Source organism: Zalophus californianus, chromosome 13, assembly GCF_009762305.2.
Source record: "Zalophus californianus isolate mZalCal1 chromosome 13, mZalCal1.pri.v2, whole genome shotgun sequence".
In the NCBI taxonomy this organism is placed as follows: Eukaryota; Metazoa; Chordata; class Mammalia; order Carnivora; family Otariidae; genus Zalophus; species Zalophus californianus.
The window spans coordinates 75,679,828-75,703,434 of record NC_045607.1 but is presented as its reverse complement, the minus strand read 5'-3'; the positions used below and the strand labels follow the sequence as shown (position 1 = coordinate 75,703,434).

Below are 23,607 nucleotides of genomic sequence, written 5' to 3'. Positions count from 1 at the left end.
AAGCCACATCAGTGCCTGGCTATATAGTTAGATCCAGGTGAGTATAGAGGTTATATAATTGTGTGAGTTGTCACATTCACATTGTAATCATGTGTGCAGAAAGAAGATAGGAACTTGAATCGGGATTTTATCTCCTCACAAGATAAGTGTGAATTCTTTTGGATTTAATTACAAATGGCATGTTTGCATTAGTTTCTGAAAGAGGAGAGGTGTACACGTACAAACCACATATATATGAACATTTTTTTCCTTGAGAGTAAATAAAAAAATAGCACAAGATGAATGGAACTTCTATATATTTTTTTTACAATATACATTTTTTTATTATGTTGTGTTAATCACCATACATTACATTGTTAGTTTTTGATGTAGTGTTCCATGATTCGTTGTTTGCATATAACACCCAGTACTCCGTGCAGAACGTTACCAGGCTAACCCAACCCCCCCACCCCTGTCCCTTCTAGAACCCTCCGTTTGTTTTTCAGAGTCCATAGTCTCTCATGGTTCATCTCCCCCTCCGGTTCCCCCCCTTCATTCTTCCCCTCCTGTTATCTTTTTTTTTTTTTTAACATATAATGTATTATTTACTTCAGAGGTACAGATCTGTGATCCACCAATCTTGCACACTTCACAGCGCTCACCATAGCACATACCCTCCCCAGTGTCTATCACCCAGCCACCCCATCCCTCCCACCCCCCACCACTCCAGCAACCCTCAGTTTGTTTCCTGAGATTAAGAATTCCTCATATCAGTGAGGTCATATGATACATGTCTTTCTCTGATTGACTTATTTCACTCAGCATAATACCCTCCAGTTCTATCCACGTCGTTGCAAATGGCAAGATTTTGTTCTTTTTGATGGCTGCATAATATTCGTGTGTGTGTGTGTGTGTGTGTGTGTGTGTGCGTGTATCACAACTTCTTTATCCATTCATCTGTCGATGGACATCTTGGCTCTTTCCACAGTTTGGCTATTGTGGACATTGCTGCTATAAACATCGGGGTGCACATACCCCTTCGGATCCCTACATTTTTATCTTTGGGGTAAATACCCAGTAGTGCAATTGGCTAGATCGTATGGTAGCTCTATTTTCAACATTTTGAGGAACCTCCATACTGTTTTCCAGAGTGGCTGCACCAGCTTGCATTCCCACCAACAGTGTAGGAGGCTTCCCCTTTCTCCGCATCCCCGCCAACATCTGTCATTTCCTGACTTGTTAATTTTAGCCATTCTGACGGGTGTGAGGTGATAACCTCATTGAGGTTTTGATTTGGATTTCCCTGATGCTGAGTGATGTGGAGCACTTTTTCATGTGTCTGTTGGCCGTTTGGATGTCTTCTTTGGAAAAATGTCTGGAACTTCTATATATTTTAAGAGGCATATAAATTTATCCAGAGAAGTCACACAGGTCATGTGGTGATTATCAGTAAGCTACACTATATGAAATATTTGCCCTCTATTACCACATATGCTTTATTTCTCTTGCTATCCTAATGCTGCTAAAGTAGTATAGTAAAATAGATCTAAAGAATAAATATAACAAACCTATATTACTTGTTTTGAGTAACTGTAAAAAAATTAAATGTCAATTTTAATATATGGTTTATTCTAAATATATTAGCACGTAGGTCTAGTTTTTGCTACTATTTCATATAAGGATATTGATTTTTTAGTACTGAAATGTAGGCCAAGTCTCCATATCTTGCTCTTTTATCCATTGGGTCTTACTTCTTTTTTGTTTTCTATATGAAATCAAATGAGCAATGAAGGTTGACAGACTTACAGAGGGTAACATTGACTTACCTGCAACTTAGCAGCGTTCATGCCTGTTCCTTTGATTGTTTTCACATAGAAAATTTAATCTTAAATTAAAATTTTGGTCTAATTCAGATTCTCTTTGGCAGGAATCAGGGATGTATCAGTGTTTCTCTATCTTTGAGATTCAGAAATACCAAAGATATTCTGAGATTCAATAAACTGGATGTTTCTGCATGATACATAAGATGTATTGTTTCATTCTTTGGGGTATATTTTTTATTTACTTCTGCATGTTTTGTGCCTCTCGTATATTTTAGTTAAAATGATAACTTGTTACTCTACCAGAACTTAGATTTGTAAACATTGCTAGTCCATGTCAAAGCATTTTTACAGAACGATCTTGTTATTAATGGCCTCGCATCTTTGGCAGGTGCCTGTTTAAAGTGCGAACATGTGATAATTGCTGTGTCACCATTTAGTGCATCTTGATTTTGTCCTTTAATGCTTTCGCAAACATAGGATTGGCCACAAAGAAGCCTATAAGTAATGGAAGGAAACACTTCCTTGGTAAAGAATATTCTCCTGAACCTCTACCTCCTGGCGTCTCTGGTTTCCTGCCGTGGCGCACAGCGGAACGTGCAAAAAGGACCAGGTAGAGGATATTTATTCCGTCTTGAGTCGTTCAGAAATTTTCATTTTGGAGCTTCTATTATGCGGGAGGTCTCTATTGGTTTCTCTAGAGGAAAAAATGATAAATCACACGTGGCTTCTGCCTAATAGGTCCTTGAAAAAAGAAAAAAATAGTTATAATTGCAAGTTGCAAGTTGTTTCTTATGTGTCCCAACAAACATTCTCTCCACCGGTACAGGTGAGTAAAGGTTTCATTAAAGGCGGGTATAATTGAGTTGGGCCCTACAGTGCAGGAGGAGGAACTTGGATATATAAGGAATGGGGAAAAAAGACATTTTCGGCCTGGGGGATAGTTCACTACAGAATGGATGGGGAGTAGGGATTAGACTTAATCTAACTCAGTCAACTGGCTTAACTCATTTTAGTGAATCAGATTTAATAAATCAGATATAACTAGTTTTAGCTGATTACTTACCCAGGGGATAACAGTGCATAGCGATTTTTATACTAGAAGTATAAAAGTCTCTTTAAATGGTCGAACTATAATTTTAGGCCTGCTGAGTGAATTAGTTTGCTGTAGATTATTGTCAGGTAATTTACAGGGTAGTATTCAAGAAATTGGGGATTAACAATTGCTTAAGAAAACAAAGAATTGATTTTAAATAAGACGAGGTAGGTACTGTGTAAAATAATTGTTCACTTGCTCACATTGAATTGATGAATATAATCTCCATTGCAAATGGTGATGTGAATTATTATTGCATAAACTCTAGTTCCCAGACCCCAGTCTTTACACTTCAGTTTTATGACTTTGTGATGTCATATCTTCTTTTTATGATAATTGTTAATATCGAGACCATTGTGAACACAAGGAGTTGTCCATTGGAGAATGATTATTAATCAAAGACGTTAGATTGGAAGTCTAAACCATCCTGAACGTAGAAAGTGAGGACGCCCCTCAGCAGTTCAGAGAGTTATGACAAGCCAGTCTGCTAAATTCTGTTCAATTTTCTCCATAGTAGAGCCTCCCAGGTCCTTATTTTGAGCTTATTTTGTTTATACGCAATTCATATGTATTATTAATAGTATTATTGTACATAATTCTAGCAAATTCTAGCAAACTGGCATCAACTGGTGATATTCACACCAATGTTTAACTTAATTTGTTGGTATCTCTTTAGGGGTTTTCCATTAATCAAAACTCGTGATGTATATAATCATTTGCAGGTATGTAGTTCTCATATTTACAATATATAGACGGTTAAGTGGGAAAGGTGGGAGGGCGTTCTCTTTGCATTTCATACTAAACAGAGCCTTACAGGAAACATTTCCCTCTCTGAAATAAATCCATTTGCAACTTGTCAGGTTGCTCTCCCAATGACGGTATGTAGTTGTGTGAATATGACACACACTGGGGATCTTGTGGTTCCATCCGTAAACAGGGAAGACATTTCTCCAGTCCACAAGTCACCTGTTAACCCAGTGAAAGGAATTTGACCGCCAACACATGGAGCTATCATTCTCAAGAATGTCTTATGTTTTCAAGAAATGTTATTTGAGAGCTATACGTATAAGTTCCAGATCCTAAAGGCAAAATAAAAAAGCCAGTCCCAGAGCTTCTGCTCTCTCAGAGCACTTCTTTCTCTCTCACCAAGGCCACACACATTCCCAGTTCTACTGCCTCATGGTCTTAGAACCAGCCAATTTCGTCAGAGTGTCAGGTTCTCCTTCTGCCTTGTCCTGGGGGACTGCATAGTAGCTCTGAGTAAGGTAACACTACTGGATTGAGAGAAGAGCACCCCGGGTGTGAGCCCTGCCCCCTGCCTGTCCAGAAGAAGGGGTGCACACCTCATTCTACCATTGGGACTTTCCTGTACTGTGGGATTTGTTGCACGTGGTTAAAATGACACCCCAGTGACTTGTCTTCTGTGCAGTTACGTAATCCCAACACTCCTCTTTTTGATCTGTAGACTTTTTATGGGGTTATGATCAGGTCAGTTTTCAAATGTTGGAAACAGCATACTGAACTGCGTTCCAGTGGCAGTGAAACTTGACAGGAGAATTGTATTACCATTACAATAGTTCTGCTTTAAGGTGGCTAAAGGATGATGAGGTTTTTGATGGGTCCATTTTAGTTGTGTATGTGTGATTTATTTTTTTAAATTTTCATGTTTTTTTTTCACTAGATATGTTGACTTTCTAATTATTCTTATCAGTCCCCTACTGATGGATTTTTCCTCCAAAAACTACATTTTCTTCCAGACTTTTTGTACCTGACAGTGGAGAGTAAATGTCTCATCTGCAGTATAAAGTTGGTCTGAGAAAAATATTTACCCTGGCTCCTCACTTGGCTTATATGAAAGAAAGTTAATAAAATAATACGGAGGATTCCAAATATTAATCTTAACAGAATTCTATACAGTGACAGCAAAAATAAATCATTGTCATTTTACTTTGTCATTGCTTGTTTTAGACTAAGCAGTGGAAGACATTTATAAATAATGACTTGATACCTCAGGTCAGTTTTGTTAAATGTCCTGTAATATTTGTTACCTGGTTTTTGTTATCTCTTCTACAACCTTGTCTTCTTTCTCTAAGCAATCAGATTTTCCTGTGACTGTGACAGTAGAGAGTCCTTCCTCCTCAGAAACTGAAGAGGTCGACGATTCATCCGAAAGTGTTCAAGAAGAGCCTGAGAAAACCAGTTTAAAACAAGAAGCATTAGAGGTACAAAGTTACCACTTTAAGATCCAGAGATTATGTTTTAAACCATAGTGGTTACTGGGCAGGAGGAAGCCTGATTAGGATACTGGATGAGCTTGTACATGGCTTCTGTCTTCCCCTCAACGATTCCCTGGCTTAGACCAAGGTGGAAGGTAGACGTTTGAATTCTGAGAAATAAAAATCAAAACATGTCATCAGTAATATATTTTCCTTTCCTAACCGACTGAGCCACCCAGGGGCCCCTTTTACTATTTGATTTTTTAAAAAAGAAAGCCAGATTTTTATTTTCCTAATTAAAATTAATGACAATAACATAGAGAAATTTTAAGATAAGTACTTGGAAAATTACTAAATGTTAGAGTGGGTTGAATCTGTAATTGATGTAGAATTACCCCTTTCATTTTCTAAATGAGCACCTACAATCTGTAGCACTTAAAATGCTTTGTTACTAAGCTGCAGAGTAAAGACAGGACCCCAGACCGTCTAATTTGCGTTCATGGTCATTTTATTTTTTTTTTAAAGATTTTATTTATTTATTTGACAGAGACACAGCGAGAGAGGGGACACAAGCAGGGGGAGAGGGAGAGGGGGAAGCAGGTTTCCCGCTGAGCAGGGAGCCCGATGTGGGGCTCGAATCCAGGACCCTGGGATCATGACCTGAGCCAAAGGCAGACGCTCAACAACTGAGCCACCCAGGCGCCTCTCATGGTCGTTTTAGATTTCCTGCACCGATACACTAGGGAGCTTGTACTTCTAAAAGCAACAGTAAGGCACTGGGGAAGACCAAGAAGGTCAGGAACTGTAACTAGGGACTACCTGATTCAGGATGTGCTGAGGACCCTCTCGGCTCTTCTCCACTTTGATAAGACATTAAAGTGCTGGTATCAAATTTTTAAGAATATATCCACAACAATCAAGAGAAGGGATTTCAACATTTTTTTCAGAGACAGAAGATAAGCAGAAGGGTGTGAAGCTGTGAATAGAGGAACAATACCACCTAGAATTTGCACAGGGACTGGCTGTAGCTGAGGGAATCTAATCCCCGCGGCAGAAATAGCTCCATCCTCAGATGTGCATGGAAGAGAGAGGGTGGAGTTGGTTAAAAATGTGACTGAAATAGAGTGTGTAAAAGGTTTATATTTGGGAGAACTGATTCCCATCCCCACCCTCATTCTCCTGAAGAGATAATTTGACTTTGGGAAAAATTGGAGAGTTACATGTAAATGATGAATCACTAAATTCTACTCCTGAAGCCACTATTACACTAGATGTTAACTAACCAGAATTTAAATAAAAATATGGGGGAAAAAAAACTGGGGAGATGGGGTGCCTGGGTGGCTCAGTTGGTTAAGCGACTGCCTTCGGCTCAGGTCATGATCCTGGAGTCCCAGGATCGAGTCCCACATCGGGCTCCCTGCTCAGCGGGGAGTCTGCTTCTCCCTCTGACCCTCTTCCCTCTCATGCTATCTCTCATTCTCTCTCTCTCAAATAAATAAATAAAATCTTTAAAAAAAGAACTGGGGAGAACTAGGGCACCTAGTGGAGGCTTGCACCCTAGAAAAGAGTATTTGGGGGTTCCTTATTACAACTGACTACCCACCTCTTCACACATAAGAGAAGCCAGTCAATCATGAGCTTCCAGGGAGCTTTCTGCTCTCATTCCTAAGTAGAAAATAACCATGGTTCGCCTGAGAGTTAGTAAAGCATACAACATGATGGGAAAAAGAGTAAAAACAGATATTGGTAGGACCAGGGACTATTTGCTGTTACTGTCTCTCAACAGAAAACAGAACAAAATGTAAATATCAGCTTTGACAACATAAAAGGTAGGTTTGGAAGGTAAACAGGAGGTGGAAAGGGGAAAAGGCATGGGAAATCTTCATTTCCCCAAGCGGGATGTTGAGAAAGTTTATGGTCAATAAACAATACAGATTTTTTTTTTTTTAAAGGTTTTAGTTATTTATTTGACTCGGAGAGAGAGATAGAGAGAGAGCACAAGCAGGGGGAGAGGGAGAGGCAGAGGCAGAGGGAGAAGCAGACTCCCCACTGAGCAGGGAGCCCAATGCGGGGCTCCATCCCAGAACCCTGGGATCATGACCTGAGCCAAAGGCAGACGCTTAACCGACTGAGCCACCCAGATATCCCAACAATACAGATTTTTTTTTTTAAAAGATCTTATTTATTTGAGAGACAGAGTGAGAGAAAGAGAGAGAGAACACAAGCAGGGTGAGGGGCAGAGGGAGAAGCAGACTCCCCACCGAACAGGGAGCCTGATGTGGGGCCTCATCCCAGGACCCTGGGATCACAACCTGAGCCGAAGGCAGACAATCAACCGAATGAACCACCCAGGCCCCCCCAACAATACAGATTTTTTAAGGATATCACTGCGAGTCAAAGAGTTCATGACCAGTGGAAAAACGAATGGTGACATGACTTCACTGAGAGGAATGGACTTAAGAAAGAGTGTAAATGAACTAATGTCTTATTTGGTAAAGTAGGAAATTAATAATGTCTAAAATTTCATCATGATGTAGTCATGTAAGTTTCTTAGAAAAGAGGAGAATTAAAAATAAAAATGGCTAAAGTCTCATTAAGAAAGGAAATCCAGATAGCTAATAAACATGGACAAGTGTCCAATATGAAATGCCACTACACTCTAATCACATTAACAAAGAAGTCTGATAATTAAAGGTTTCCTAGACCTGGAGTATAATAGGAATCTCACACCCTGCTTATATGGGCATATAAATCGACACAGCTACTTTGGAAAGCATTCAGCATGGTTCATTGCCTGAAGGTGTGCTAATACTCCCAACCCAACGAGTTTCCCTATCCCCTGCCCAGCGGGTAATATGTACTAGAATAACTGATGCAGCAGGGTACGTGTGTGATTTGCATTAGCACCAACTAAAAGCAGCCCAAACATCCCTTAAGAGTCAAAAATTATGTGTATTCATACAGTGGGAAAACTACAAAGCATTAAAGTTTAAAGAACTAGAGCTTACTGGCAGCAATGTAGATGAATTTTTAAAAACAATATTGACTGGAAGACTGCATATACTGTGATTCTCTTTACATGAAGTTAAGAGTTGGCAAAAACAAAGGGAATTTTTAGGGATGCATGCATGTAAAAATGCACTTTTTAGTATGGATATCATATTTTACAGTTAAAACCTACTCAAAGGGGTGCCTGGCTGGCTCAGTTGGTAGAGCATGCAACTCTTGACCTCGGAACTGTGAATTCAAACCCCACACTGGGTATAAAGATTACTTAAAAAAAATTAAAACCTGCTTAAGAAAAGGTTGCCTCTAGGGGGCTGGATGTGTGAGTGAGTTGAGACTATTTGATTTTAAGTCCTTCACTACTGTTTGCGTTCACATATATTCACTAGCATTAACTGAACATACCTTATGCACCAAGCACTTTTCTGAGTTTGATGTGAGTGTTAACTCATGTAATCCTCACAAGAACTGTGTGATGTGGGAACCTATCTTCATGTTAGAGATGAGGAAATTGAGGCCTAGAGTTACTGAACTTGTCCAAGGTTATATAGCTAAGGGGGAGGTCCAGGTTTTAGCCACAGAGATTCTGAATTTTTAAAATATAATCTGAAAGAGAAATTTAACTACTAATTACACACATAGAACTCGTATTGGCACAGGTTTCCCTTTTTCAGCAGGTACTTTTTGTGTGCTTTGTGCTAGATACATGTGCTGGGATAAAACATGCCCCCTTCCCCTAAATTTTGTGCACTTTAAAGTGAGGAAACAAGCCAACAGTTATAGTAGAAGTTATATAACAAAGGTTACATTGCTGAAAGCAGTCTAAAATCTTAGGAATCTTTTGGAAAGGAGTTTGTAGATCAATATCACAGAACCTTAAAAATGTTCATTTGCTTTGATCTCAAGCTCATTTTTATTGACTTATTGCAAGAAAATTGTTCTACATATGGGAAGGGGCCTTCATGCGTAAAAATAGTTATTTTGTTTTATAATACTGAAAAGTTGGAAAGAATTTAAATGTTTAACCATATAGGAATGATTACAGAACCGAGAGATGTGCTCAATGGAATATTTTGTACCCCATTAAAAAAGTCAAGGTTAGGGGTGGCTCATTTGGTTAAGTGGCCGACTCTTGATTTCGGCTCAGGTCATGATCTCAGGGTCAGGATATTAAGCCCCCGAGTTGGGCTTCTTGCTCAGCAGGGAGTCTGCTTGAGATTCTCTCTCACTCTGCCGCCCCGCCCCCCCCCCCCCCCGCCAGCTCATGGGTGCTCTCTCTCTGTCTCTCAAAAATAAATCTTTTTTAAAAATCAAGGCTATGAATCCCCTGATTATATAAAAAATGATCCACTGTTAAATGGAAAAAAGTTGGGGTGCCTGGGTGGCTCAGTCGTTAAGCGTCTGCCTTCGGCTCAGATCATGGTCCCAGGACCCTGGGATCGAGCCTGCATCGGGCTCCCTGCTCTGCGGGAAATCTGTTTCTCCCTCTCCCACTCCCCTGCTTGTGTTCCTTCTCTCACTATGTCTCTGTCAAATAAATAAAATCTTTAAAAAAAAAATAAATGGAAAAAAGTTAAACATAAATTTAGAGATACAGTATGATGGGAGCTTTGTTCCAAAAAAAAAAAAAAATCAAACTAGCCATTGTATAGAAGGGGAAGGAGAGCAGATGACAAGAAAGAGAATTTCTCCAAAACCTGATCATTAGTCTAATTTACATAACACAATGTCAGATAATTTTGCTTTCTGATCTTTTGGTTCCATATTTTCTTAAGTGTAGACATTGAGCTTTTTTTAAAATTTGTTTTAAATTCAATTAATTAACATATAATGTATTACTAGTTTCAGAGGTAGAGTTCAGTGATTCATCAGTCTTATATAATACCCAGTGTTCATTACAACTTGTTCCCCCCCTCAGTGTCCATCACCCAGTTACCCCACCCCCTATCCCCCTCCCCTCCCTCTCCCACTCCCCCTGCTTGTATTCCCTCTCTCGCTGTCTCTTTCCCTCTGTCAAAAAATAAATAAAATCTTAAAAAAAAAATTTATTAAAAAAGACATTATATAAGTAAGTAGAGGTATTTTGTAATTTTTTTCCTTTGTCCCCATTAAAAATTTGGCTGGCTTCAAATGTTTAATGAAACATTAAAGAATTTGAAGTTGTTAGACTATTTTTAAATTTTTAAACATAAGGTCTGAGTATAAAGTATATGTTCATTGAGCAAATTTTTAAAAACAATGAAAAACTCACTGAAGAAAATAAAAGCCACCTCTGTATGTACACACACCTAATCTACCCTTTTGTCATAAAAAGGTATCAAAAATATTTTGTCACTAAATACTCTTCTACCTCAGAGAATCTTAGATTAAGCTTATGTACTCTCTCCCCTGAAAAACGCACAGAATATAGAACTCCTGAAAGCCCATTCATTAATTCTGGTTAAGACCCCTTGTTGTCAGTGTTATTTTAGTGGCTTCACAGAGCATTTCTTCATATGGGTATGCTGTTTTTATTTAAACTAACCCAATTTGGAAGCCTGTAGCTCACTTCTAGGGTTAGGCCTAAACAGTCGTATATGACATGTTGGTAGATAAATCTTAGCCCACGTCTTTAGTGATTTCCTTAGGGTAAATTCCTGGGTGTAGGATTGGTGGTATGTTCTCACTGCCCAGAAGCTAGTGCTAGTTTTCTCTGTCAGTGACAGCATATAATGGAGTTCCTCCCCTCAACCCACATGCACCAGGGGTAAACTAAACTCTTAAGTTGAAGTTCTTTAAGTGATTGTTCAAAAGCCTTTAAAATGTATAAATACACCTTGTTGTTTTCATAAGTAGAGGTATTTTGTTTGTTTATTGCTGCATAAGAAACCACCCCAAGGGGTGCCTGGGTGGCTCAGTTGGTTGGGCGACTGCCTTCGGCTCCAGTCATGATCCTGGAGTCCTGGGATGGAGTCCCGCATCAGGCTCCCTGCTCGGCAGGGAGTCTGCTTCTCCCTCTGACCCTCTCCCCTCTCATGCTCTCTCTATCTCATTCTCTCTCTCATATAAATAAAATCTTTAAAAAAAAAAAGAAACCACCCCAAAACAGTGGCTTCAAACAGTAGTAGCCGTTTATTTTGTTCATGAACCTGGGGGTTGAGTGGTGTATTAATTTTCTATTGCTGTGAACTTAGTGGCTTGACGCATGACCTGCTGATGAGCTCCCAGTTCTGTAGGTCAGACGTCCAGGTACGGCATGACTAGGCTCTCTGCTTCGTCTCCAAAAGCTGAAGTCATGATGTCACTCAGGCTGTGTTCTCATCATGAGGCTTTGGGAAAGAACCTACTCCCAACTTAGACAGCTCATTGGCCTAATTCAGTTCTTGGAGTTGTAGGACAGAGATCCTCCTTTCATGCTGGCTGTCAGCTGGGGGACAATCTCAGTTCCTAGAGGCCTCCCTTCCATTCCTTGCCACGACATCACACTTGACTTGTTCAAAGCCAGCAACAGAGAATCTCACCTTTGTCCCTTTTTTACTTTAGATCTTAAGGAAGACCCCAGTCCCTTTTAATGGGCCACCTGATTAAGTTAATCTACCCAGAATAATTTCTTAAGATCAATTAAAGATTTAAGGAACCCTAATTACATCTTCAAAATCCCTTCACTGCAGCACCAATTAGATCTGATTAACTGGGAGGACTGTATAGTTTAGCCGGTAGGAATCTGAGGGGCTTAGAATTCTGCCAACCACAAGTAGTGTCCCCCACTGCAAGGACTTAAGTATCTTGTTCTTGGAAATCAAAATTTACCAATGTGCATTCTATTTTTTTTTAATAGTTTTTATTAGAGATCATGAGCAGGGGGGGAAGGGCAGAGGGAGAAGCTGACTCCCCACTGAGCAGGGAGCCCGATGCGGGACTCGACCCCAGGACCCCGGAATCATGACCTGAGCCGAAGGCAGACACCCAACGGACTGAGCCACCCAGGCGCCCTGTGCATTCTATTTTATTGACGTTGGTGAATGGGGAGATTACCACTTCTGTGAACAGGCATGGCGCCCAACTTCCTGAGTTCAAAATGTGATTCTACAACTTCATGATCTTAGGTGATAGGGTCTTGGGTGTCCTGCTCTACTTTTCTGTCTCCATTTTCTCACCTGTAAAATGACATGGAGTTAATTGTTCTTTCCTTGTAGGGTTTTGATGATTAAATTATTTAATATCCAGGAAATTCCTATTAGGACAGGGCTTGGCACATACTAAAGTGCTTTAAAAGTGTTTACTTTTTGGGCGCCTGGGTGGCTCAGATGGTTAAGCATCTGCCTTCGGCTCAGGTCATGATCCCAGGGTCCTGGGATCAAGTCCCGCATCGGGCTCCCTGCTCCTTGGGAGCCTGCTTCTCCCTCTGCTTCTCTCTCTCTCTCTCTCCCTCTCTCTCTCTCCTCCTCTGTCTCTCATGAATAAATAAATAAAATCTTTAAAAAAAAAAGTGTTTACTTTTTAAAAATGCATTTGATTCTGTAATTACATAATTTGGGTGGGTTAACTATGTTAATGAGATTTCCTATTATAAAGGGACCCATTAATAAAAGTAGAATTTTCCTTTCTTGGCCTTAGTTTTTTATTTCTGACTTAACTGTATTATACACATATGCCTTTTATGGTGAGCTGCCACAAATTTATTTTGGAAAGTATTGGATTCAAATAAATTTTTAATATGCTAATTTGATATTTTTGGTAATTAATTTCACTAGCATGGTAGGATAAAATCATTAAGTAACAGATTATAATCCTGAAGTCTGAGTTTACTTGTGGTTCTACGCCCAAATCCTTGGTGAGATCTATAAATGGAAATGCTTTTGGATATGATAGTATGAATTGCTTATAATACTCTATTTTTTCACACTAGGAAAAACTGAAGGAGTGCCTAAAGCAGTTAAAGGAGGAAAGAGTAATAAGGTTTAAGGCTGATAAACGAGTCAGTGAGGTAAACAAGTTTTTTCTTATACTTTTGAAAGTGTTTTGGTTTTATTTTTAGTTGATCTTAAGCCATACACATGCAGTTTATAAATTTTAAAACTAATATATTGCAAATTGGTTGTACCATATGAACCTTTGTATTTACTTATATTTAGTGGTCATATGATCTCTATTCCAGAAAACATGTTTTTAAAATGGAAAAATCTTAGGGATGCCTGGGTGGCTCAGTCAGTTAAGCATCTGACTCTTAATCTCAGCTCAGGTCCTGATCTCAGGGTTGTGAGTTCAAGCCCTGCCCTGGGATCCACATATTTTGGATGAGGAGCATATTTTTTTAAAAAAGTAAAAATCTTAGGGGTTTTTTTGGTGTGTGTGTATTTTTATATGATGTTAGCTTATTTTCTGTTTATGATGCTTCAATTCAAGAAAGCACTTATGCTTATAGTAAATATATAGAGTAACATAAAAGATATGAAGCTACTTACTGGCAGTGAATAAATAAATAAGTATAAAATATTGGAAAACTGCTAAGAATGCAATAAAAGAGAAAAATATATACTATGAGAATTACATTAGGCAAATGTGAATGGAAGCAGGACATAAGCTTAGAAGTTGTATGTAAATATAATTTATTATTATAAGGTGAGTTTTGGGAGGAGTTTTTGCAAGTGCATACACTGGATTGAAGAACACTTACTCATTCAGTAAAGGTTGAGCACCTGTAAGGTAAAAGCTATGTCATGAACAAAAGAGCCTCTCTGAGAAATACTAGAGTTGGGTTTATCTGTGGTTTTAGCTGAATAGATGGTGGGAGGAGGGGACACACAAGGGAGGAAACATTTTCAAGAAGCCAGGAGGATATTAGTCATTGTATGGTTAATAAGTTGGGTATGATTTAGGACTTTTAAACTTAGACATTTAATATTTTGCTCAATAAAGTTAATCCTTAACATCCAGCCAAGTTGGAGTATGTTTGCTCAAATCAGACTATTTCACTTTCTAATTTAAAGGGAACGTTAAGCAGCTAATTTTTCTAATGTAAATGAGGGTCTGTTATGAATAGAAAAGTGATCTTTTGGGGCGCCTGGGTGGCTCAGTCGTTAAGCGGCTGCCTTCGGCTCGGGTCATGATCCCAGGGTCCTGGGATCGGGCCCCGCGTCGGGCTCCCTGCTCAGCGGGGAGTCTCCTTCTCCCTCTCCCATTCCCCCTGCTTGTGTTCCCTCTCTCGCTGTCTCTCTCTCTGTCAAATAAATAAATAAATACCTTTAAAAAAAAAAAGTGATCTTTTGAAAGATCGTTAATAAAACAGTTACTTTGGTTTATTTATATACCACCTAAGTATTATATAGGAAACTTTGTTGGGTATCTTTGGGTTTTGATCATTATGTGATGTAGTCTCTGTGTTTATAGGCAGAAAGTTAGATTAATTACAAATTAATTACATTTGAAATGTTTTATTTTAGTTTTGTTGCTTAAAAACTGTTTTCATGACAATGGAAGAAAATCATGTCAGACATTTTCAATTTTCTTTTATAGCTGGAACATGAAAATGCCCAGTTAAGAAATATAAATTTCTCTTTGTCTGAAGCCCTGCATGCACAGTCATTGACGAGCATGATCCTGGATGATGAAGGTGTATTGGGCAGCATTGAGAATTCTTTTCAGAAGTTCCATGCTTTCTTGGACCTCCTTAAAGATGCTGGGTTAGTTAATTTCTCTCCATGGCATTATTCTCTTTGTGTCTGTAAAGAGGGTTTACTAAGGAATGTAAGCAATTTTCATTGCTTCCATAGTCTTATTTAGTGTGTAATATAGGGTGTTTTTTAAATGAGGAATTAAAAGAAATGCAAAATGGTAAGCCTGCTTTGGTAGAGGAGAGAGCCCATTATAAAAGAATAACCTGTAGATTAATTTGTAGGTATAGTTTTTGGGAAAGACTACACTGAAGATAATTTTACTTGAAAATATTCCAGAATGCATCAGAATTTCCCTACCTTTTATTTATCTTTCTTGTAAAGTAAATTTGAATTAAAGTGGTTTTTGTCCCACACAGAGAAGTTGTTATTAATCTGTAAGGCAAATATAGATACAGATCAGTCATTCTCATCCGGGAATGATTTTGCTAAAGGAAGATACTGAAAGAGAGAATTGGAGATTGAAATTGATGGAGTGATGTTTTGTGGGTGAAGGAGTTGGTGTTGGGAAGGAAGGAACGAACACATGTTTGGAAACAGGAGGAAAGGTGGCCAGGAAGTGGGCGTGAGGTGAGAGGTCATGCACTGGGTGCATACCAGACGCTGAAGCACTGAAATGGAGTGACAAATCAGATGGTGGTCAAGACGTTGTTGGGGGGGGGGAGGGAGTGCTGCAAGGATGGCGTGAACTGGTGTGGGCCCAGAGCATGAATCTGGAAGGGCTGAGAATGTGAGAGAGAAAGGGGGCTTGTATCTGGGGTAGGATATTTGCTTTTAAGATTTTAGAAGTATTTCATGATTATAGGTATGGGGAAATCTAAGCTGCTCACATGCAATTATAATAACCTTTGCTTTTTTCCTCCTCTTGTCCAGGCTTGGGCAGCTTGCCACAATGGCTGGTATAGATCAGTCAGATTTTCATTTACTGGGTCGTCCCCAGATGAATTCTACTCTTAGTAATCTGCCTACGGAAGAAAAGAAAGCACTTGAAGAAGAAAAACCAGAATCAAAGCAGAACCCCCTAGGACACATGCAAAATATCCAAGTAAGTGGACAGAACAGAACGTAATGATTCTATGAGTGATTAGCCAAAAGGGAATTATCAGGTCAGAGAGAAAATAATACTGCTCTGTCCCTAATAACTCACATGCTTGGGAGGAGCCTCTTTGGGGTCCTTTCCAAATGTGAAATTAGTTAAGTTTGGACCCGTTTCATAATATCGTGTAGTTACAAATAAGAAAGATAGAAGGTCTTTTGCAAATGTATGATTTAAAGTAAACTATCCTCAGTGAAGAAAGAAATGAAACATTAGAGAAAACATTCCAAATTTTAAATTGTGTAAATGTCTATTCTATTCATATTTCATCTAGGTTTCTATTTGTATGCAGTCAGCTTACAGTGAAGGAACACTAATGAAGGTACAAGTACTGATACAGATAATTTTCTTAAATAAGTAATCCAGACATAACTGATAAGACAGTGTATTATAGTTAGCTTCCCAGTTATGGGAGCGAGAGGAGACAACCCGTCTGCTCTTCTCCTGGCCTGCCTTAGAGCCTTCCCTTCGTCTTCCATCTCAGTCAACCTCAGACAGTCTTGGGAAGTGACAGCTTGAGAACAGTCTCATCACAAATTGGGTACTGCTTCCATGTTCCTAGAGGATAGAAAAGAAATTAATTTTCTTAGGGAATAGGGCTTTATTATTTTTAATGAGGGAAAGGGAAGTGGGCAATAATCATCCCAAACACCAAGTCTGAAAATGTAGTAGGCGTTGCCTTGGATATAGCGAAGTTAAGTTGGGAACCAACTGGCAGGATATAATTAGAAAAAAACTGGATCTAAAATCTTCTGATTAATCAAATGACTGTCATAATAATACAATCACAGAGTAACACTGAAGTCATGGACGCTACTTTTTAATGGTTGGCTTTGTTCATCACTGAATTTTTGTTTTGTCATCTTTTGTTTTTCCCTCCAGTTTCAGAAAATCACAGGTGATGCTAGAATTCCTTTGCCTCTCGACTCCTTCCATGTCCCCGTTTCCACACAGGAGCCCTTAGAAACTTCTAGAGACAATCTGGGAGTCCCAGTCAATGAGCAGCGGCAGGACTCTATCAAAGAATTCATTGCTAGAACATGTTCTCCCTCAGCGGATGTGATGTCTGGAACTGGAAGCCAAAGAAAAGAAGATGAATTGTCTAGAAATAGCAGATCTTCTTCAGAGAAAATGACCAAAACAGGTGAATATACCAAAAAATATTGTGCCAAAAAACAACCCAGAAAGGATCTGCATTCCTGCTCTGACTCACCTGTAAATTGGAAAAGTAAAGGAATCGGGCAAAATGATTCTTTGGTTAACGAACCAGTTAAAAGTGAGTCTTTGAAAAAACACGTTTCTGTCAAGAAAGAAAATAGAATAGTGACTGTTTCATCCAAGACGACTAAAAGTAAACTCTATCTGTTAGAACACTCTGAAAGTGATACTCTTGGATCTGATTTTGAATTTCAAGAAAGCATCCATACTGTATCACACCTGACATAGGTCTCAATCTTTTGAAATTATGTTTTTGCCCTCAAATTTTAATAAATTTCTTATGTTTTCATTGTGGCATATGGTGTTTTAAAATATAGTACTGGAAGCCATCATAGATTTATCCATTCTTTTTATTGTAATGAAACTTTTGGGATATGTTTTCTTTTTGACACTCTGCACCTTTCATTCAACAAGTATTTCTTGTGGACTTAATATGTATGATACTATTCTGGGTGCTATTGCTTTCAGCAATGAACAAAACAAAACCTTTACGTTCATGAACTAATATTCTGTGGAGGGAGAAAAAAATTGCCGAAGCAGGATAATGGCCCTAGAAAGGATGGGGTAATAAATGGGGGAGTTTTAACATTTGGGTAAATGTGGAAATATTATAAATCACTTGGCCAGAAGTCGTTGGCATATTCTGATTCATAATAACCAGAGCAGCAAACATTCACCAAGGTACTTAGCCATAGTCATGGATTACTGCAACTGTATAAGGTAGGGAACCATTATTGGGCACATTTTATGGATGAGGAGTCTGAGGAGACAGATTATGTGAGTTGCCCAAAAATTACAGAGCTTTAAATAAGTGGTAGAGCTGGGATTTGAACCAGAACCCGTGCCTTTAATCCCTTTGTTGTCTGTTACCTTGTTAAGAGAAGAAGGGCTTGCGGAAGCCATGGAGAGAGAACCCAGTGAGCGCGAGAAATGCCTAGCAGGGCTATCAGATAGTATGCCTGCCCCTCCCCCATCTGGGTCAGGTACTTAAAGGCAGACTATGTAAGAGCATATGAACGTGCATCTCCGGACCAAATTATGCCTCCCTGGTAAAACGTGCATAGATAAGTCCTGAGTTAGACTGTGACTTTTGAGAGGTAAAATCAAAGAAAAGCTGGTGTGTCAAATTTCTTCTGAGAAGGCCCTGCCTGATTGTTAGCGAAGGACCACTGTAGTACTATTGAGTTCATGAATCATGGATTGAGTGCGATGGGACTAAAACAAGAAAGAAAGATACAGCCCTTAACTAATAGAATGAGAGTAGGAGACGCACAAGCAGAGATCTTAATACTGCATTTCGCATTCTGTGATGGGACTGCTTAGGGAATGTAGCCCATGTTTGGGGAAAAAGAGAGAACTGGGGCCAAGAAAGGTCAATTAAAGAGCTGACACCTAAGCTAAGTCTGGAAGGACTAGTTGGAAACTGGTGAATAAGCGGGGGAAGGGAAAGGATCCTCAAAATGGAGGAAAAGCATAAGCAGAAGTATAGAGCCAAGGGCATGAGAGTGGTGTGTTTGGGGAACGCCAGATACAGATTTCAGAGTTGGTGGGATATTATGAGACAGGGGCAGCCAGGGGATTGTGAGTAGGCTTTACAAGCCATGTTGCATGGAGCTGGTTCTTTCTCCTCAGGAAATAGCTAATAAAACAGTTGCAGAATGGAAATGACATGTTGAGGGCTGCATGTTAGATCATGAATGTTCAGTATGGAACATCAGAAGAAGTATGGGGATCAGAGATGATGCCACACTCTTCCGAGGAGCATTGTTTATTTTTAAATAAAAATTAAAGACGTCCTCCCCTGTCCTTACTGAAAGGGCTCTGTGGACAAAAGTAAGGGAAACCCCGGGTTAAAGTTAAGCAGGTTTCTTCACTGTATGACGTCTCGGGGCTACTGCAAGCTAACAGTCATTCTGAATTTCCAAGACAGCCCTTCTCAAATATATTTGATTATAGAATCTTTTTTCATTTTTTTTTTAATTGAAAGAGAATGCACATGCATGCACCAGAGAGGGGGTAGGGGTGAGAGCAGAGGGAGAAGGAGAGAGAATCTCAAGGGGACTCTGTACTGAGCACTGAGCCCGACACAGGGCTGGATCTCACAACCCTGAAATCATGACCTGAGCCGAAATCAAGAGTCAGGCGCTTAACTGACTGAACCACCTGGGCGCCCCTAGAATCCTTTTTCTAAAAGAGTGTCTAACAGCTGGTTCCACCAAACACCAGTTTGGTAACTTCTGAATTAGGCAATAACAAGAGGAAAAAGTTCTGAAATAAGGTATCAAGGGAGGAAGTAAGTTTGAAATTTATTTAGGAAATAAGCAAGACTTGGTTGTGGGAAGTGAGGAAGTAGGAGGCAGAAGCTGGGGTCCCATTTGTGTGACTGAGGTCGGGTGGTGGTATCATTGAGGTTGGAAATAGGGAATAAAGAACTGTATTGGGGAGAAGAGTTGAGGTTTGGACGGGTTGAATTTTAAAGCACCTGCAGAATTCAGGAGATGATGGGTCGATCACTGGATGTGCATGTGAAGACATGGAAAGATAAAAATTTGAACGGTGTCAGCACGTATAAGCACTAGTTAAAATCATGAAAATAGTTGAGGTCACAGAGAATGTGGGGACTTGAAAGTTTAAGTCAGAAGCAGAGAAAGGATTTTGAGGAAAGCGGAAATAGCGTTTCAAGAAGGAAGAAACAGATAACAGTGTCATGCTGCAAGAATGTGTTTGGCTTTGGCAGTTAGGTCCCTGGTGACCTTAGTGGGAGTCATTCAGTGAAGTGGTAGACGCAGCCAGATTGAGACAAGTGGAGGGGACAGGGCCGCCCTGAGGGACAGTGAAGAGTGGGTATAGGCTACTCTTTGAAGGAGTCTGGATGGGAAGAGGAAGCGAGGAGTTCAAAGATTTTTTTTAGACTGAGAGTGACTTAAGTGTTTATAGGTTGAAAGGAACGAACCCATCAAAGGAGATGGTGAAGATGCTGAGGATTGAGAGGCTCACCCGTACAGCGGGGTTCAAGGACGTGGGAGCATGAGCTACGTTAATGCCATTAAGACGGAAGAAAGAGATGTGAACAGGTGTGGATGTAGATTACTTGATTGCTCAGTGAATTTGAGGTGGCTCACCTCCATACATGCAGTGCAAAATGATAAGTAACTTAGAGAATTGGGAAAACAGGGAAATACGGTAAGGAAAAAACAGGGATACAGTTCATATTGCAAAATATATAAGAATGACTTGTACTCTTCAAGTAGGATGAATTCTGGCAAATTTGGGGTGAGACAGCATTGGAAAGAAGTAGAAGTTAAATGAGTTTGTGCTGATAACCTCAGTTTTCTTTTACCACAGATTTTTTAAAAAACATACATGTACAAAATTACAGTTTTAAAATGGTTTCATAGTTTATGTGGGGTTTTTTTTAATCATTTGAAATGATTTCATTAAAAATCATCGGGGTGCCTGGGCAATTCAGTCAGATAAGCGTCTGCCTTCAGCTCGGGTCATGATCTCAGGGTCCTGAGATCAAGCCCCATGTCGGACTCCCTGCTCAGCGGGGAATCTGCTTGTCCCTCTGCCCCTCCCCCTGCTTCTGCGTGCACACGTGTACTCTCTCTCTCAAATAAATCTTTTTTTAAAAAATAGAATCATCAATATGGATATTTTGTCGCTTAATGTGAGGGTTTTAGAAGTTTGATGTTAAACTTCTAATACTACACCTGAAGCAATGTCAATTCACTGAAATACAGTATTTTCATCTGGGTTAGAGAAAGTTACAAGCCTGTACCTTTACTGAGAAGTTACTGTGTGCCTTTGCCGAGTGATTACCGGAGCATGTGCAGTCTATACAAAGAGGAGTTTTCTGAGGTTTTAAAAACAGTGTCAGGTGTGATACTCTAGCAAAGAGTTTGTAGTCCTGCCTTAAATCCACATAATTACGTTGGTCATAATTACTATTGCAATAATTACTTTTCCATTCCTAGCCAGTACTGTGTCCAGGAAGCAGTCTAATTTCAAATGGATGTTTACAGAATAATCCCCAATCTCAAGATCTTCAGAGGACCAGCAAGATAGGCGACAATAATTAATTTTTTTTAAAGATTCTGATTATGAACTACATGCTGGAGCTGATCACGTAACAAAGATGACTGAACACATTCTTTTACTCTTCCAGAATCTCACTGAAATGACTGGAGAAATATTAAAAATAGATTAATAGCAGAGTTGGAAAACCAGAACATGAACAGCGTGGAATTCCTAGAAGATAAAAAGCAGATTATCAAAGGATCGGTTAATTAAAGAGCGAAGCCGCTCAGCCATTCTGCGCACTTTTGAAGCACCTAATTCTGGAGTTTGCCACCAGGCTAAGGCTAAGAAAACAGCTCTTTGAGGTAGGAGTTCTGACACAGACACATTGGGATTGGAGGAGAAGGGTGTTAACCCAAATGACTCCAAGGAGGAACCGAGGATCCGCTGCCCAGCCACTCACTCTGGCTGTGGGAGCAGCCGCTCCCTTTCTCATCACCACAGGCGCCCATGGTCAGCATTTGTGTTCACTGAAAGTGGGACAGTTATTTGGCTGAGGAAAAGCACTTCAAACTGTTAATCTTAGGTCCGCCTCTATAAATACGCCAAGAATCATCAGATTTGAAGAAAACCAGTAACATAAAAGGAGACACCAAATTAAAACAAAGTAACCTGTTCAAAAAAGTAGTTAGTAGAAGAAACAGAAGAAATGTAAAAATGAATACGATTAAGGTCGTATTCATAAGGATATTGTATCTATAAACAATAAGATGCTAGGAAAAAATATTTAGTCTCTAGAAACTGAAAATATAATTATGAAAAAACACTCAGAAGATGGGCTAGATCGCAGAATGGGTTCAGCTGAAGCTTAAATTCATGAAATGGAAGATTTGAGAGATTCTCCCTAATACGCCCTGCAAAGGGATGAAAGGTAAATATTATGAAAGAAAAGTGCAAGTCCTCCACAAACTCAGACGTATAGTAATTGCACAAGTAGTAAGCAATTGGCATATAGTAAGTACACAAATCTTGTGGAATTAATGAGACAACACAGATTTCAGTATTAGACTTCTTATTCAACAACTAAAATTTTTCTCTAAGAATTACTAAGCAAACTGAACAGTGAATCCATGATGAGATTTTAAATCAAAGCAACTGATGATGCCATGAGATCTGCCATTCCCCTTTATAATCATGAGATGCCTATAATCAGAAAAAGCCTAAGTGAATATTAATGCATATGGTTGAAAATAAAGTGAGCTCCACATCACCCTCAACCTGGGAGCCAGCTAATGAAGCATCACTATTTAGAATGTTGCTGGTTGCAATACCCAAGGAAAAAGAGAGTGAGGCAATGTTCACTGACTTAAAGCTTCCATACACATGCCACTTCTCACACTTCATTAGCCAAGAGTGTCACATGGCCGTGCCCTAGTTCAGAGCAGGGAAGCGCAGTGCAGACTTACTGTGTCAAGACAAGGAGAGAGAAGCGAATACGTGTCAGCAACTTGCATAGCTACCAACTCTCAGGAATGGGAGGTGGAATTTAAAAATCCAAGAAAAGTCAGGAAAGAGAAAAGAAGTTACATAGGGGAAAAAAAAGTAAGACCAAATGCTTTTCTCACAGTAAATCTAAGTAGGTTAAATTCTCAAATTCCTTAGGCTTGAGTAAAAACACAAAATCCAACTATGCAGTATTTACAAAAAGCAAATGTAAATTATCATGGATTATAAAGAAATAGACAAAGGTATGCCAGGCAAATGCTAACAAAAGTGGATGTGGCTTTGTTAACTTCTGGCTAAATAGAATAAATAGAATCCAAAATGAAAAGCATTAAAGGGAGGCAAAGAAGAAAGCATTTCTTTTTGACTAATAAAAAGTATAGTTTGCTGAAGGATTTTTTTTAACATTTTTTTAAAGATTTTATTTATTTCTTAGAGCGAAAGCACAAGCAGGGAAGAGGGGCAGAGGGAGAGGGAGAAGCAGACCCCTCAATGAGCAGGGAGCCTGACGCGGGGCTTGATCCCAGGATCCCCGGACCATGACCCGGGCCAAAGGTAGATGCTTAATCAGCTGAGCCACCCAGGCACCCCTTGCCAAAAGATTTTTTAAAATGTATCTGCAACCTAAAAACTCAGTTTCAAAATTTATAGAGTAAAAATTTTAGAAATACAAGGAAAAATGGACAAACCAATTATGAGAAAGGCTTTAACACATCTCTCTTCAAAATCAGTGGATCCACCACTACACACTTATTAGAATGGCTAAAATAAAAAAATACGGTACAAGTACTGGTGAGGATGCAGAGCAACAAATTCTCATAGATTGCTGGTAGAAATGCAAGATAATGTGGCCACTCAAAACAGACTGGCAGTGTCTCTAAACATTAAACATATCATATGACCCCCACAGTCACTCCTGGGTGTTCACTCTAAATAGATGAAAACTCGTGTTCACATAAAAACTGGTACATGAATGTTTATAGCAGCTCCATTCATAATC

At 39.4% G+C, this 23,607-nt stretch overlaps 1 protein-coding gene across 7 annotated transcripts in view; it reads left to right on the top strand.

Moving 5' to 3' along the window:
* Positions 1 to 23,107, top strand: part of CEP78 (centrosomal protein 78) — a 36,479-nt gene extending 13,372 nt beyond the window's left edge. For 3 of the 7 annotated variants that reach the window (XM_027615629.1, XM_027615625.1, XM_027615624.1), the window contains 8 exons: positions 2,280 to 2,412; positions 3,572 to 3,617; positions 4,989 to 5,117; positions 13,006 to 13,083; positions 14,613 to 14,779; positions 15,644 to 15,815; positions 16,141 to 16,188; positions 16,749 to 17,373. In XM_027615629.1, the coding sequence (XP_027471430.1) occupies positions 2,280 to 2,412; positions 3,572 to 3,617; positions 4,989 to 5,117; positions 13,006 to 13,083; positions 14,613 to 14,779; positions 15,644 to 15,815; positions 16,141 to 16,188; positions 16,749 to 17,312 (1,337 nt within the window). In that variant the 3' untranslated portion in view covers positions 17,313 to 17,373. Of the gene's footprint in view, positions 1 to 2,279; positions 2,413 to 3,571; positions 3,618 to 4,988; positions 5,118 to 13,005; positions 13,084 to 14,612; positions 14,780 to 15,643; positions 15,816 to 16,140; positions 16,189 to 16,748; positions 17,374 to 21,252 lie in introns of those variants that run through there. The other 4 variants (XM_027615627.1, XM_027615626.1, XM_027615630.2 and 1 more) reach the window with 3 other exon arrangements.
* The last annotated feature ends 500 nt before the right edge of the window (positions 23,108 to 23,607 follow it).